Source organism: Sinocyclocheilus anshuiensis, unplaced genomic scaffold, assembly GCF_001515605.1.
Source record: "Sinocyclocheilus anshuiensis isolate Anshui unplaced genomic scaffold, SAMN03320099.WGS_v1.1 scaffold183, whole genome shotgun sequence".
Taxonomy (NCBI): domain Eukaryota; kingdom Metazoa; phylum Chordata; class Actinopteri; order Cypriniformes; family Cyprinidae; genus Sinocyclocheilus; species Sinocyclocheilus anshuiensis.
The window spans coordinates 1,124,128-1,140,221 of record NW_015548309.1 but is presented as its reverse complement, the minus strand read 5'-3'; the positions used below and the strand labels follow the sequence as shown (position 1 = coordinate 1,140,221).

At 34.7% G+C, this 16,094-nt stretch overlaps 1 protein-coding gene across 1 annotated transcript in view; it reads left to right on the top strand.

Annotated features, from left to right (window-relative positions):
- Positions 1–16,094, top strand: part of LOC107656308 (transmembrane and TPR repeat-containing protein 1-like) — a 45,765-nt gene that overhangs the window by 5,440 nt on the left and 24,231 nt on the right. Inside the window, exons 2-4 of the mRNA XM_016444079.1 lie at positions 2,386–2,563; positions 9,400–9,473; positions 10,266–10,442. Coding sequence (XP_016299565.1) covers positions 2,386–2,563; positions 9,400–9,473; positions 10,266–10,442 — 429 coding nt within the window. The remainder of the gene's footprint in view (positions 1–2,385; positions 2,564–9,399; positions 9,474–10,265; positions 10,443–16,094) is intronic.

Genomic DNA, 16,094 nt, shown 5'->3' with positions numbered 1-16,094 from the left:
TAGCAAATAAATATATATTATATAACAAATAAGCTATATGCTATATGCAGTATATATAATACAGAAATGTTGGCAGGGCAAGTGTAAAATTGAAAGAAAAAAAAAAAAGACAATTTTTTTTTAAAATGTCATAGGAAAATGTTTTAAAACAACTAAAAGTAAATGAAAATATATATAATATTATTTCCAGCAAATAAAAATGTAAAAATACATTGCTAAAAGATAATCATAAGGGTAAAAACTGGCTCGACTGGGCCAGCAGAAAGGCCCTGTTATCATATGACTTTATAACACCTAGAATATCACATTATGAACCATATGGACCGTTTTATGATAGATTTATGATGCTTTTTGGGAGTTGTTGGAGCTTCACAGCCCCTGTTATTTGTACTTTTGTGTTCCATGTTGTAGAATGACACGAAGGGTGAGTAAATAATAACACAATTTCCATTTTGAGGTGAATCATTCCCTGTCATGGATTTTCCTCAAATCAATTGGGCTCACTTTTTCTGCTCACTGAGAGCATTGTAATTATGTGACGTTAGCGGTGACCAAGAGTTTTTCATGGCTCTGTGATTGCAGAATGGCCTAATGATGCTGACTAAAGACTGCACACTCAGTATAGATCTCTAGATTTTTTATTTTCAGCTCTGATGAGGCCTGAAGACATTTTCTTGTTCTCCTGAAGAGACTGTAATGCACACACTCCCGTCTCGATGTCACATTAATCAGCGGCGGTTAAACAAACACAGGATTGTTATTGTTTCACAGTCATTATCGTTTTCCCTCCATCATTTCGTTAACTGTCACCCTTTTCACTCTCATTCCATTTCTCATTCTCTGGCTTGTTCTTGACCCTGAGTGCTGAACGTCAAGCTCGGAGCTAAATATTAAGTGGCAGGTGTATTTAGTGACTCGTGTAGAACCTTCATGGACAGCTTTTTATGCTTGCATAACAAAGCACACTGTCCAAGCAGGTCTTCAAGTACTGTGATCTGGCATTTGTCCTGACAAAGTCTTGTTCTTTTCAAAGTCCTATTGGGGGGGACACTCAAAAGTCCCTCCAAAATCATCTTTAATTAGAGTAAAGCAAGCTGAGCATATTCTCATGATTAAATTGTGATGTTAATTGGATTTAAGTGCGTGCCAACAATATTAATGTAGTTTATACTTAGGTTTAGGGGAATAAACAAAAATAAATAAATCAATAACAGCATAAGGGGTTTGAGTGACATGAGGAAGAATACATAATGAGAGAATTTTAATTTGGGTGAAATTATTAAAATACATTTTCAGAATAGAATATATTTTTATGTGAAGAAAAAAGATAAATTAAAAGATAATTTATCTAAAGAAAACTTGACAAAAAATTGTAAACAATATAATTATTATTTCTAGCATAAATATACATTTCTAAAAAAAAATCAATTAAAATACAAATATTATTTTATATACAAATATTTTATATATATATATATATACACACACACACACTAGAATATTAAATTAAAATATAATAAAATATAAATAAAATGATATATTAAATAAATTAATATATATATACACACACACACTAGAATATTAAATTAAAATATAATAAAATATAAATAAAATGATATATTAAATAAATTAATATATATATACACACACACACTAGAATATTAAATTAAAATATAATAAAATATAAATAAAATGATATATTAAATAAATTTATATATATACAGTATATATAGAATCATTAAAAACCTGATCATTTTATATGAGGTTTGGGTGATATAATATCTCAGTGTATTGTGAAATGAGTTTTTGTTCATCATAATCCATGCCATGTTCTGCCTCTGGTTCTCTTGCTAAATTTTAATGCAATCTCTCCTGCAAGTCAAGGTGACCATGGAACCTTATTAATGTTGTATCGCTTTAGGCTAATTGTTCCCTTCTCTCATCTCTCTCAGTCTCTCGCTCTCATTTACTTTAAGGGCTTCCTGTGCTTTCCGCATCACAAGGTCAAGCAAATGTGTTTACTGAACATCAGAGGTTTTTCCACTGTGGGTCTTTTTGTTTAGCCATGCTGAGACAGACTTCAAATCAACAGTGAAACTGCAACTTTCTTCTCTAAAGTAATTCATCTGTTCATAGTGAAAAAGAACATGCTGCACGACTGAACACAATCATAGTCAATCAGAACATATCTGATGCTGAATATATAACGATCCGGCAAAACTCAGCAGAAGTAGAAGCCAGCAAAATTCTTCTGGTTAGGATAAAAACTGAGATTTACATACAAGTGATTTTGCTGCTTGTCACTTTTTTTTTTGCTGCACCTGGTTAGGAAATGCTCATGTCTTTTTAACGTGACTGTTTCTCTCTTTTTTACTCTCGCTGCAGGTTAAACATTTTGCTGGGCGGCATGACTCCATTCTACTTCCACCTGGTGAACGTGTTTCTGCACTGCGTGGTGACGGCGCTGCTCATGCTCACCTGCGAACAGTGTGTGTTTGAAGACAGCAACTTCTCTTTCCTCACCGCACTGCTTTTCTCTGTTCACCCCATTCACACCGAAGCTGTGAGTGGACATGCTCAGCATTTTGTATTTCTACTTATTTCAACTGTCATTTATTCTGAGTCCGTATGTGTTGTTGTATGGCAAGGGCTGTGCAATGGTAATAACAAAAATAGCAGTGTAAGGGTTTGGAGTGACATGAGGGAGAATAAATAAATTAATTAATTATGAGAGAATTTTCATATTTGGGCAAAATTATTTTATAACATTTATTGTGAAGAAAAAAATTCTATCTTTTGGTCGATATAAATGCTATAAATAATATTTAATATTTCCATAATATTTTAAATATATAAATATTATTATATTATATGCAATTTATATGTCAATTATATAAATAGATGCATATATAATATGTAGAATTTATTATCTATTTATTATCTATTAAATATTTTGATGTGAAATGTGAAAAACATCAGTAAAAAAAAAGAAAACGTAACATTTAAAAACTTTAAATTAATTAATTAATTCATTATCAGAGAATTTTCATATTTGGGACAAATTATTTTAAAACATTTATTGTGAAGAAAAATCTGTGTATAATATTTTTAATATATAGGTCATTTATATTATAGATTACATTATTATATTATATGCAATTTATATGTCAATACACACAAATATAAGAGAATTTTCATTTGTGGACAAAATTATTTTAATGCATTTTCTGAATGTTATATATTTTTATGTGAAAGAAAAAATATTTTATTTTGAAGAAAAATGAATCGTTAACATTTAAAAAAATTTTTTAAATTCAATTAAAAAATTTAAATGTTATTTCTTGCATATCTATCTATTTATATAAATGCTATAAATAATATTTAATCTTTATATAACATGTAATATATAAATAAAATGTGTGTATACTTTTATTTATTATTATTTATTTAATATATACAAAATTAATGTATTAAAATGTTTCAATAGTTAATGCAACATTCAGGATTTCTGTGTTTAATGTTTTATGAAATTTGAGGGTTTCTTTGGACTTCATAGAGATGTGGACTGTGTTTGAGTTTTTCTGCGGCAGGCAGTCTCTTTCAAAGCTGCAGTTTGTTAACAGTGGAGCGTTTGCTGGGTTGTTTGGAGTGAGTCCATGCCACCGAGCCAGACTCCGATCATCAGCTCTGTGTAAACACCATACATCAACAGCTGCATCCCACCACCATTAATGAGACTCACATTCACACCACACACACACACACACACACACACACACACACAAGGCCGCTGGAGGAGTTGCTGTCCTCAGAGTTTTGATTGATCAAGCAGAAATATAATTAGTCTCTGAATAAATAAGAAAAAGACAAAGAGGAGGTGCTTTACTCAACTCTGTATGTGTAGAATTATCATAGATTTCTTTCTCGTTTATTTATTGCCACTTTCAGGGTAGGGATAGCGAGAGATGAGAATTTAGAAATGATGGACGAATAGGGGATAATGGGATTGCGAAATGTCACAAGCCGGATTCAAACTCACATTAACTGAATGGGCACCATGGCATAATGTATCAAATATGCTGTTAACAGATTAGCATCCTTTTCTAACTGTACATAAATCAAGTTTTCAAACAAGTTTCATCACAATTTAAACCTCAGGATGTGATGTTCTCTTTAAAGTGCACTCCCTTTAAACAAGTATGCATAATGCTGTACAAAATAGTATCATTAATGTTATAAATTAATTTTAGAATTTTATAAATTGAATTAAAATAATTCTAAATGTTCTTTATACTTGATGAGTACAAGTTCATTTTTTGAGTTTTAGTTAGATACATTTTATGTTTTTATAGTTTATATATATAATTTATAATTTTTTGTGGTGGGGTCAATAAATAATATATAATTTTATTAAATTTATACAAATTTTAGATACAGTAAAAATGTGATTTGTGAAATATATCCATTTAAAATTGTTTTCTATTTTAAAATATCTGCATATTAGAATAAAGGATCATCTGACAATAAATACTGGAGTAATGACTGCTAAAAATTCAGCTTTGCCATCACAGGAATAAATTACATTTTAAAATATATTAAAATAAAAAACATTCTTTTGCATTGTAAAAACATTGTGAAATATTATTACAATTTAAAAGAAGTTTTATTTTAACAATTTATTTTAATGTTTTTTTTATTTGTTTTACTGTATTATTTTGCAGCCTTAAGAGACTTCAAACACCAAAAAAAACTTACTTATTCCAAACTTCTGACTGTTAGGGATGCTTCATCTCTTGCTTTCACTCTCCACTATATTACATAAAAAAAATTTAAAAAAACGTAAATTTTTTTGCCTCAAAATTGCAGCCTTGAACACATGCTCCATGGTGTCTTGTGAAACAAAATAGCAGTTAGGTTATCAGGTTACATCAGCTCCCTCGATGCGTGCTAGAGATGTGCATCACTCAGCTTGTTGTAACCAAGGTTTGTCCTAACAGCAGGGACTGCCGGCAGGCCATTGGCTAGTTGTTAGTCAAGAGGAGCATCACTTGACAGGCATCAGCAGGCTCCTGATGGAGGAGGAAAGGCCTCCGTTCACTGACATTCTGTCTCTCCCTGGAGACTGTACTGAAGCCTGCCTGCAACCTCACAGCCACAGTCTTTTAATTGAAAAATGCATTAGTTACACTTTTTTCTCATTCTATTCTCCCATTCATGCAGTTTCAGACATTTCCGGATACATGAGTCATATTTTCCTGATCTTAACTTTTCTAGCACACTCGTTCACCGTAGTCTGTTTTTTAAAATCGCAATGCCTGCTCGGCTTTCAGCTGTGCGTGTGCGATAAAGTAAGTTTGTGTACGTTTCTCTCCACTATCCGTTCCTCTTAGGGTTTACATTTGCAGTGTGAGTGGAAAACAGTTTCTGGATTTGGTTTTGCAGTAGTCAGATGCTGTGTGTGTGTGTTTGTGTGTGTGTGTGTGTGTGTGTGTGTGACACACAGCTTGACATACATCCGCAGGGCAAATTCTGCAATCCTACTGTATGTGTACAGTATGTACATTGAGCACTGCTCTTCAGTTGGCTCATTTGTGGCCAAATTTATTTTTTTTTTGATACATTTGCATATTTGAGTGTGTGTGTGTGTGTGTGTGTGTGTGTGTGTGTGTGCAGACCCTCCGTTGGCAGGGCAGGGCAGAGCCCGACTGCAGCTGTTCTTGAGGAATTCCTGTCGAATTAGGTAATTGGCTGAAATGAGGTATAGCTGTGGGTCTTTCTCAAAAGTGCAGCGTTTCAGATCCCCAGTTTGATATACAATCAACCCGTAGATGTGTGTGTGTGTGTGTGTGTGTGCGTGCGCATGCAAATTTAATTGTCGGGCTTAACATGGGGTAAGAAGTAGTCGCAATTGAAAACCTTTGAAAGGGCCTCAGAGATCTACGGATCCACTTTATGGACCAAGCGTCTTAAAACACAATAGGAACATGATTCTTTATTGTATAGTATGTGTTGATACTCTCTGCAACTGTCCAGGGTGAAATACTCCATTATAGGAGGCAGGATAACAGTTTATTAGAGCTGGTAATTGCCTGTTTGAAACAATCAGTTGGAAATGTGAAGGAGGACAGGAAAGTTTAAATGATAACTGCAGTATTCCCTAGCTGCTGCATGCATTACGACATTAGGGTGGCGTTCATGTGCGCTTATCTCATAAATACTATTATTCCGACATGACCCAAAGGCAGCATTTATACACGCTTTTAGTGGGTGATTTTGTGTCTGCAATAGTGCTTTATTACAGCAACTGTGACAGTCTGGTGCTAGATTTGCTGACAGGTCCACTGGCCCGACATTTACATCTGTATTCAGCCCATAAACACTGCAGCCGGACTGTAATACCACACAGACGCTGAGCTGTATTAAGGGCCGCTGGGCTTTATATGTTTACATTTAAGATGATGTCTCAGAGTAGTGAAAAACACACACACACTCCCTGTCCCTCACCAGCGATGCATGTATGGTGTGTTGCTCCGGGGTGTGTCTTCTGGAAGTGTGTGTGTGTGTATAATTCCATGGAATTCTGCGTCTGGGGGATGGGCTTCAGAAACCCTCCAGATGTGGAGTGTGTCAACTGTGGGATCATTTGAACATTTGTGCCTCTGGCAAAAACAAGCAGAAAAAAAGTGCAAGAAAACAGATTGGAGAGGATAGGAGGACTTTATGGATGATGTATGTTTTTAGGGGGATGGGAAGATAAAAGGACGGAGCCGACAGTGCCAGGGAAATAAATCTCTCTCTCTCTTGCCCTCACGTTTTCGTTTTCTCCTTCCCGCTCATTCTCTCCCCTCATTTGATTTCGCTCTGCTCCATTTGTCTTAAAAAGAAGCTATCATTAAATGTGCTGCGGCTCTGCTTCATTGCAAACACACACATATGTATCCACCTTTTCCTCACACAGTTCACTCTTTCACACCACCCTTTATGCCACAATGGAAGTTAATATAATTAGAATGTAGGATGAGCGTCAGCACTCAAACTATTTTGGGAGAGAATTTTAAGCAAAATTACATTTTTATTTTTTTCTAAGACTATTTTGTCAAGGAAAAATGAAAAACTTGAAATTGTGACCAGTTACTTACAACATCTAAAAACTTTTTTATTTTACCAAATAAAAAGGACAGCACTTTTAGGGTTTCATCCCCCTATCTGATGTGAGCATAAGTATTGGGACAGTTGAACTTAAAGCAGATGTAAAGCTAATATTTAATTGCAAATCCCTTGCATGCAATCACAGCAGTGAGTCCCATAGACATTGCCAGACTCTTGGTTTCATCCTTTGAAATGCTTTTCCAAGCCTTTAATACAGCCAATTTCAACTGTTCCTTGTTTTGGGGAACTGGCAGTGTGTTTTGGGTTGTATGCATAGGATAATTTGCTGTTCCTTTTTTCCACACTTTTGCTTTCCCATCACAGATAATAGTAAATCTTTGTCTCATCTGTCCATAAAATTCTGTTCCAAAACTCATCTGGCTCACATTTGTGCTTTTTTGCAAACTAATCTTGCCTTTCTGTTTTTGGTGCTGATCAGGTGTTCATTTTAACCGGTTAACCTTTAACCGACCATATAGAATTTTGACCGATTAATAAAATCAGTTAAACGGTTTAAAGAGTCTAAAATACACTATGCATATAAAAAAATAAATATATTTTTAGAGAGAAAAAACATAAGTCGCATTTTATTATTTAATTCAGAAATAGGCCTAATGCCGACGCGAAATGTTTATGTAATAAACGCTGTAAACATAGCTAGGCTATTTTAGTTCCCCTCACTCCACAACAAAGCCTTTCAATTAACAGCCTATTTAGAAAAGAACAAGAATTAAAAAATATAGGAAGCTATAGCAATATAAACGACAAGCCAAAACGAATTCATTTAGGCTAAAACGAAACTGAAACCAACTGTTGGGTCTCTCATTCGACACAAAATCAAATGTTTCCGTATTCGCAATGTATTTGAATGGCAAATTATTATTTATTATGTAGCCTACTTCACTCGCGCTCCAATATCCACGTGAAACAAAATGTTTTGCATAACATCATGGCGGTACGTGATAACACTTAACGGCACAGATTTTTACTACATATTTAAACTGAGCAGTGTGTTTTTTCCCATATGTTTGACTGACTGTATTTTATTATGATAATGAACAGGCTGCATTGTCAAAGTAGCAAAGCTTAACTGTGTGGCGCCGGCGCAATCACTTACATTTTTTCCTTCCAACAGTGGAAACAACTACTCCTTTTAGTCCTAAAGATAATCGAAATTGTAAAAGGTTTTTAATGGGTCACAGACACTTATCCTTTCTAATTGAATTCAATTCTAATTTAAAATAATCTTGTCGGTTAACGGTTAATAATCGGTCAACGAGGAAAAATAACCGAAATTAACATCCCTAGAGAGGTTTGCATCTAGCTGTGTAGCCTCTGTAATTCTGTGTCAAAGTCTCCTGCGGACAGTAGATTGCCAGACCATCACTCCAGCTTTCTGGAGGTTGTTGGTGATTTTACAGACACTTATTTTAGAGTTCTTTTTCACTGCTTTTATGATTTGTCTGTCGTCAACGGCTGTTGTTTTCTCAGTCGACCAGGTCGTTGTTGGTTGCTGTAGTCGCAAGTGGTTTCTTTCTTTTTCAGGACATTCCAAACTCTTGATTTCTCCATGCCCGTAATTTTTGATATACCTCTAATTTGGGTTCCTCTTTTCTTTTAGCATCCAAATTGCTTGCTTGTCTCTCAAAGTCAGCTCCTTAGTCTTCATCCTGGTTTGTGTGTGTCGTCATCAAATGCCTCTAATTTGGTTCCTCTTTTTTTTTTAGCATCCAAATTGCTTGCTTTTCTCTCAAAAATCAGCTCCCTCGTCTGCATCCTGGTTTGTGTGTGTCGTCATCAAATGCAAGACTCAGAATGCAGAAGCAATGGCTATAACTGATACAACACATTCCCTGCTTTTAATATCTGAAGAATTAATTCAACAGGACACAGCTGATCACTTGTCTTAGAAACACCTGTGAGCCAACTGTCCCAATACTTAAGCTATCAGATAGAGGGATGAAACTCTAAAAGTGCTGATCTTCTTAGTTAGTAAAACATCTATTTGTTGAAACAGCTAATAATAAAATGTGACATTCTATACATTTGTCTCATATTCATCTTTTAATCAGATTTCTTGACTGCACAGAAAACAGAGCAATTTTGTCTTTCTGGCCCAATACTTATGGAAGGCACTATATATACACAGTCCACATCTCTCTCTCTCTCTCTCTCTATTCATACTCATATATACTTTCATATATAGATATACATCATGGATTTGAAATATGTCATACTTGTGTGTTACAGGTATCTGGGATCGTTGGGAGAGCAGATGTGTTAGCCAGCATGTTGTTCCTTCTGGCCTTTCTCTCCTATATTAGGTAACAGATCTGACAATGAAAATTTAATGCATTGATTACAGAATTTATTAATTGATTGTAATTATCCAAACAAAGAAATTTAATATCTATTAATTTTTATCCACAAGTTCTTGAGCCTGTGAACGTGAAACCTGGTGTATTTTTTGTCAATATTTGTGTAAATTTTCTTTCCAGTTACGTCTGTGTAATATTATCAAACCGAACAAAGGACAAATTTCTGATTTCATGATGTGTTTGATTGCGATTCCTTACTAAATTGTTGTTTTTAGCATTATTGAAAATACCTGTAAATCAGACCAAAATAATCCAATTTATTTGACTTGCGATACATCATGAAATCTGAAATTTGGTCATGACTTGATTCATTTATTGATATTATTTAGATTATTATGATTTGTATGCTGAAGAGAGCCATGAATTAGAATTGTAGTCAGACTATGCGAACCAAAACTTTTTTTTTTTTACTGCCATTAACTTTCTAAATTGTTCGTCAGTCTTAATTTGTTCATTTCTTATTATAATCAATACTGAAAACAGTTGTGCAATAATTTTAAAGGAAACATTTTTTCAGGATTCTTTGCTGAATATAAAGTTTAAAAGAACAGCATTTATTTGAAATAGAAATCTTTTGTAATGTAATACACATCTTTAATGTCAATTTTTGTCTTTCGACCAATTTAATGCATCCTTGCTAAATAGAAGCATTAATTTCTTTAAAAAGAAATGACCCCAAACTTTTGAAAAGTACGGTAAATATGGTGACTTTCACTTCTTCTTTTTTTTTTCTTCCAGGAGTGTGTCAGCGAGCAGAATGGCTGACGAGTTTCCCCCCACGGTGTCTGTCTTGTCACTGGCTCTCAGTCTGTTGTTGGGCACCTGTGCGATGCTGGTGAAAGAGACGGGCGTTACGGTGTTTGGTGTGTGTGTCCTGTATGATTTCCTGGTGCTCTGCCGCAAACCACTCATCTTGTAAGTGTTTGTGTGTTTTCTTTGCCATAATATTAGTGGATGCTGATTATTGTCAGGTAGCATGGCTTTGGAAAGCTCTATGTGTCATTGTATTGGAATTTTTACAGTCAGCATGTATGACAACATGACATCATTACTATGGCAGCAATTCTATGCCATTAATAACCGAGCGCACCACTGTGCGCACAGAGGACGTCACGCGCGCGCGAGGGTTTGAAATGAGCTCGCGGGCTCCCGTTTCCTCGCGTGTAAATCTGTTTTCCTCTCGCGGAATTGATTTACCGCGCGCGCCAGCATCAGTGGTGCGCTCGGTTATTAATGGCATAGAATTGCCGCCATACATTACTATCATATTTTATCACTTTTCAAGCAATTCTCAAATTGTCTTTGATTGGTCGGTCACCGTTTTGATTTAGATCTGAAATAGCAATCATTTACATCTCTTGCTGGTGTGCAGTATATCTAAATGGCATGTAAAGTGCTCAAGGAAGGCCGCCTGTCTCCGTCTCTGACGGAATCTTCAGTGGAATGTTTATGGAGAATTCCACTGTGGCTGGAGTATCGGAGCAGCCATATGCTTTCAATCTTCAGCCCAAGGCTGACACATGCAGTCGGCTCTCATAGCACAGACACTCATTACATTCATTAGGCTAAAGTTCGACCGTCCCTGGACAGACATTGATTGGTTGTATGTACTGTCTGAAAATTAGCTTAGCTCATCAAAACATGCTAATGCATGCGGACACAATGTCTGACCTGGGGTAGTGACCTTTTTAGGAACCAATTTAGTATGTTGCATTTCCACAATCGAATATATTCACAATGATTCTCTTTTGTATAAAACATTTAATAACATGATGAATATTGCAATGATTTAAGGTGCTTTCTATTTACCATTTCTAAAAAGCTTGCCATTAGATTACTTTCACATTCAAAAACGCAGTGGCAGGTTCAATTCATTTAGGTAAAAATGTAGGTGCAAAATGTCAGTTTTAATACATTTATTCATAACTTCATTAATTAATTTGCATGATTACTCAAAGAAAAAATGTTCACAGATTTGTCATTTATGTTTGTTTGTTTGTGTGTGTGTGTGTATAGGTTTCTATAAAAGTGAGTAAATACGACATTTTATGTTGATTATTTAAAATTAAACATTTTGTATCAGATATAATATAATGTTATATAATCAATATAATATAATAATGCTTTTCATTATTATAAAGCATTTTGTATCAGATTCAAAATGTTTGATGTAAACATTTTTTTTCTAATTGTTTTAGTAAAAACGTTTGGCTGTATAGTAACAACTGTTTTTTTCTAAATTGAAATAAAAAATTAAACTCTTAAAATATTACATTGAATATTGTCAAAAGGACTTTAAACAATATCACTATATAATGTAATGTAATATAATAATGAAAATTTAAAAAATAAATGTTTGTTAGAAATTGTTTTGCTATTTGATTTGGGAATTTTTTTTTGGCTGTTTGGTAAAAATAAATAAATTCTGAATGGAACATCCCTTAAGCTATTTCTGAGCAAATTCAAAGATATTGCAATATACACATTAAATATTGTCAAAAGTAAAAAAAAATATATATGTATATATATATATATATATATATATATAATCATCCATTTTTTGCATGACCACAAATGACAAAATTTGCATTACAAAATATTTATATTTATCACATACCGGTAGACTACTCAAATGAAAGCAAATTAGTTTTTCTCTTCTTTAATCATTTAAAAGACGACTTTCTGTTTGACTGGTATCAAACAAATTGTGAGCAGACGATCTAGCCAAAGATCAGTGCACAGATCTGTGATGAAGAATACACAAAGCAAACTTCCAATTACAGCTTGGCTCTTTCGTTGGGCTGTGGCAGTAATTGGCATTCAAAGAGAGTCAATCAGGCGAGACAAACAGCAATCGCACTCCCCGACTCAACCCAAACTCTCTCATTCTCTCTCGCTCTCTCTCTCTCTCTCTCTCTCTCTCTCTCTCTTAGCGTCAGCCTCATTTGCTTCAATTACAGTCTCAGCTACTTAAAATGTGCTCCGTGTCCAGTGGGTCTTCACTCTCCAAGAGTGTGAAAAGCTGAACAAAGGGGCTCATCAGTGAGTGGAAAATAGTTAGGGACCCCTTGACTGGCCTTTGGGTTCTCATTACTGTAGGAGAAAACACGACTGAGATACCAGACTGATCCTTGAGTGCTGTGTGCAAACATTAAACCCCTGTATACACATTCACACACAATCCCATGCTCATTCCTTTCCCCCCAGGCTAATAAGTTGCTATCCCAGCCTTGCCATTTTGATGGTGTAAAGAAACCCCTTTTTCATGGTTTTATGGTTTTATTTTGACATTAACAGTCCTAACAGCATTTTAACCACTCCAAACATTTTAGCAACCACCTAGAAAAAACTTAGAAACCACAAATGATATGTGTTTAAAAATCATATCACCGTTATTGAAAAAAATTATATCGCGATACATATTGATATTGAATTATTGTCCAGCCCTATGTTGCAGTAATGCATTATGTTGTCTAGCACATATCACTACAGCACTTAAATTATGTTCAGTGCCGGTGATGTTTGTGCAGTTGAGCCTCTCGATGTTCCCATGTGTTCTGCCGAGATCAAAAACACAAGACATGCATCTATTTCTCCGCATTAGTCACAGAGCACATAACCTCAGGGATAGCAGAGACCTCACAGATAAACATGACATCAAACATCCAGTAGCAGAAGCTCCTTTAATCCATTATTAAGACATTTAATATGGATAATCTGATGTTTGTAGCGTTTATTTGTTTACGGGCATGTGCCACATTTCACAAATACGGGATATTTTTTCTCATTGTTTTTTAAAGCAATGGAGTCACATATCCCATGTTGTTGTAAAAGCTATTGGTTATATTATATGAAATATTTTCTAAAATAAATTTAACCAGCACATAACGTGGGTTTAAATGCAGTGGGTTTAAATTTAAATTACATTTATTTAATTATTTATATATTAATAATTTTTAACTATAATTATTAAAATACTAATTTCCAAAAAAATTGCTTTAACAAAATATTTAGTGTTCATATATAAATCTTTCACATTATTTTATTATCTTTAAGAGTTTTTTTTTTCTTTTTTTTTGTTAGAAATGAAGTTTTTTTTTTATTTTGCTTATTCAATGTTTATTCAATGAAAATGACATAACAGAACTCATGGATTGTGTTTAAAAATGTCCCAGATTTTAGTAACAGCATTGCAAGACTTATGTGAGTTTTATGTATTTATTTGTTTATTTTTAGTTTGACCTCCTCAGGTTGATTTTAATTATTATAATGATTGAGCACCTCCTTTTACTAACCATCTGTTGAAAAAGTACTAAAATACATTAAAAAAAAAAATTTCATTTTAAATCCCATTCAATGACAGTGCCATTTATATTTATTAGGTAGATTATTAGACTTAAAGTAATATTTATGAGCTAATCAGGCATCGTAGTAACAGGAAGTTAACAGACGCAGCAGAAAAGAACATCCGTGACACTTATACAAACAGAGTGACATGGGCTGTGGGTCGCTGGCAGGAATGATAACACTCCGCAGCCTTAAAGAACAGCAAAGGAAAGATTTTCCTTTCTCCGTCTACATCTCCCTCTGGGGAATGAGGGCTCTGCAGCTTTATTTGATTTTTAAAAGTGCCCATAAACCTTTGCTGCTACCCATGACCCTGGGGAGGACACGAGACACAAACTCCCTCTCACACACACAAAACACACACAAGACACACACAGTGTGGAGTGTGTGATTGTGACTGATAGTCGTTGTAATGCCTGCAGACATGCTGTCTCTCAGTGGGCGTTTTGGTGTGTGTGTGTGTGTGTGTGTGTGTGTGTGTGTGTGTGTGTGTGTTTGCACTAAAAGGGGTGGAGTGTCTCCTGTAGGCTTTGTTATTATTAAATGCATAAGATGACACTTGTTTTCTCTCCTGTATCTCTACACCGGTGAAATATTTATAAGAGTATCAATTACAAACTCCTCACAAAGACCTGACATTAACTAAGTAAATGCTCCCAATTCCATTAACATGATTGTTTGTCTGCGTTTGTACTGTTAGGAGTAGATGTGCCATAATTATCTTATTCCTAGTTGCTATAATGCATTTAATGGCACAGCAGATGTTGACGTCTAATTTGTATATTCATAGATGGGGGTTTAATTATGCTTGGTTGCAAAAATGTAAAAATTGGAGGCATTTTAAAATTAAACTGCTTTTGGTACTCATTTTATTCCCATAATATTTCCAAGTGAAAGAGCATATTTAATGAGGATAAAATGTCAAACAGGACTTAATTTTGTCCACAGGATTTAATTCCTGTGCAAGTTTGCATTTTTAGGACTCCTCCCCTTCTGAAGCACGACCAGCGCCAATTGGCTGAAACTTGGTGGCCTTGGTGATGTCATCAGAAAAGGAAATTAATTTCATATGCAGAAAATGTGTTATATTGTGATGAAATCTACATTTTATATTTTGAAATTTTTTTATGGAATAACATGCACAAATGAATCATTCACAGTAAGACTGGGAACTTCTCCATTGGTTGAAAATTAGTGGCCTTGGTGATGTCATCAGAAAAGCAAATTTGTTTCAGAGGCAGAGAATGTGTTTATATTTTGATTAAATCTGCATTTTATATTTCGATTTCTTTAGAACAACATGCACAAATGAATCAGTCACAGAAAGACTGGGAGCTTCTCCACTGGTTGAAACTTGGTGGCCTTGATGATGTCATCAGAAAATAAAAGTTGTTTCAGAGGTAGAGAAAATGTTTGTATTTTGATGTAATCTACACTTTTATATTTTTATTACTTTGGACTAACATGCACAAATGAATCATTCACAGTAAGACTGGGAACTTTCCCATTGGTTGAAACTTGGTGGCCTTTGTGATGTCATCAGAAAAGCAAATTCGTTTCAGACACAGAAAGTGTTTATATTTTGATGAAATCTACATGTTATTTTTTGATTTCTTTGGACTAACATGCACAAATGAATCATTCACAGTAAGACTGGGAACTTCTCCATTAGTGGAAACTTGGTGGTCTTGATGATGTCATCAGAAAAGTTGTTTCAGAGGCGGAGATAAAACATTCTTAAGACAATTTGTATTTTTGAATAACATCCGAACAACAACAGGAATGTGAATTAATGAATTTGAGTTCATTAAACAATAATTGTTCAGTATAAAACCCCTCCCTATTTTCCATATCTTCTCCTTTTCTTGTAACCAGACAAAATGCCAGAAAATGTAAATAGCGATAAAGGGCAAGGATAGGGCAAGCGGGAGGCTTGCGTTTTTTTAAATACTGTGCTGTCTTTGAGTTCAGTTACCGTTCCCTGGAGTACAATACGCTCTGAAAAGCACTGATGAGCGCGCGCACACACACACACACACACACACACACACACACAGTCATTAAGCCCAGCTCTCTGCAGCTCTGTACTGAATCAATCAGCAAAATTGCGATGTACTGCCTGAGCTCCACTCCTCCCCCACCTCCTTCTCTCGCCTCTTTTCTTTCATTCATCTCACCCACGTTTCCAGACACAGCTGTCATGGTGTCATGTCACGCTGA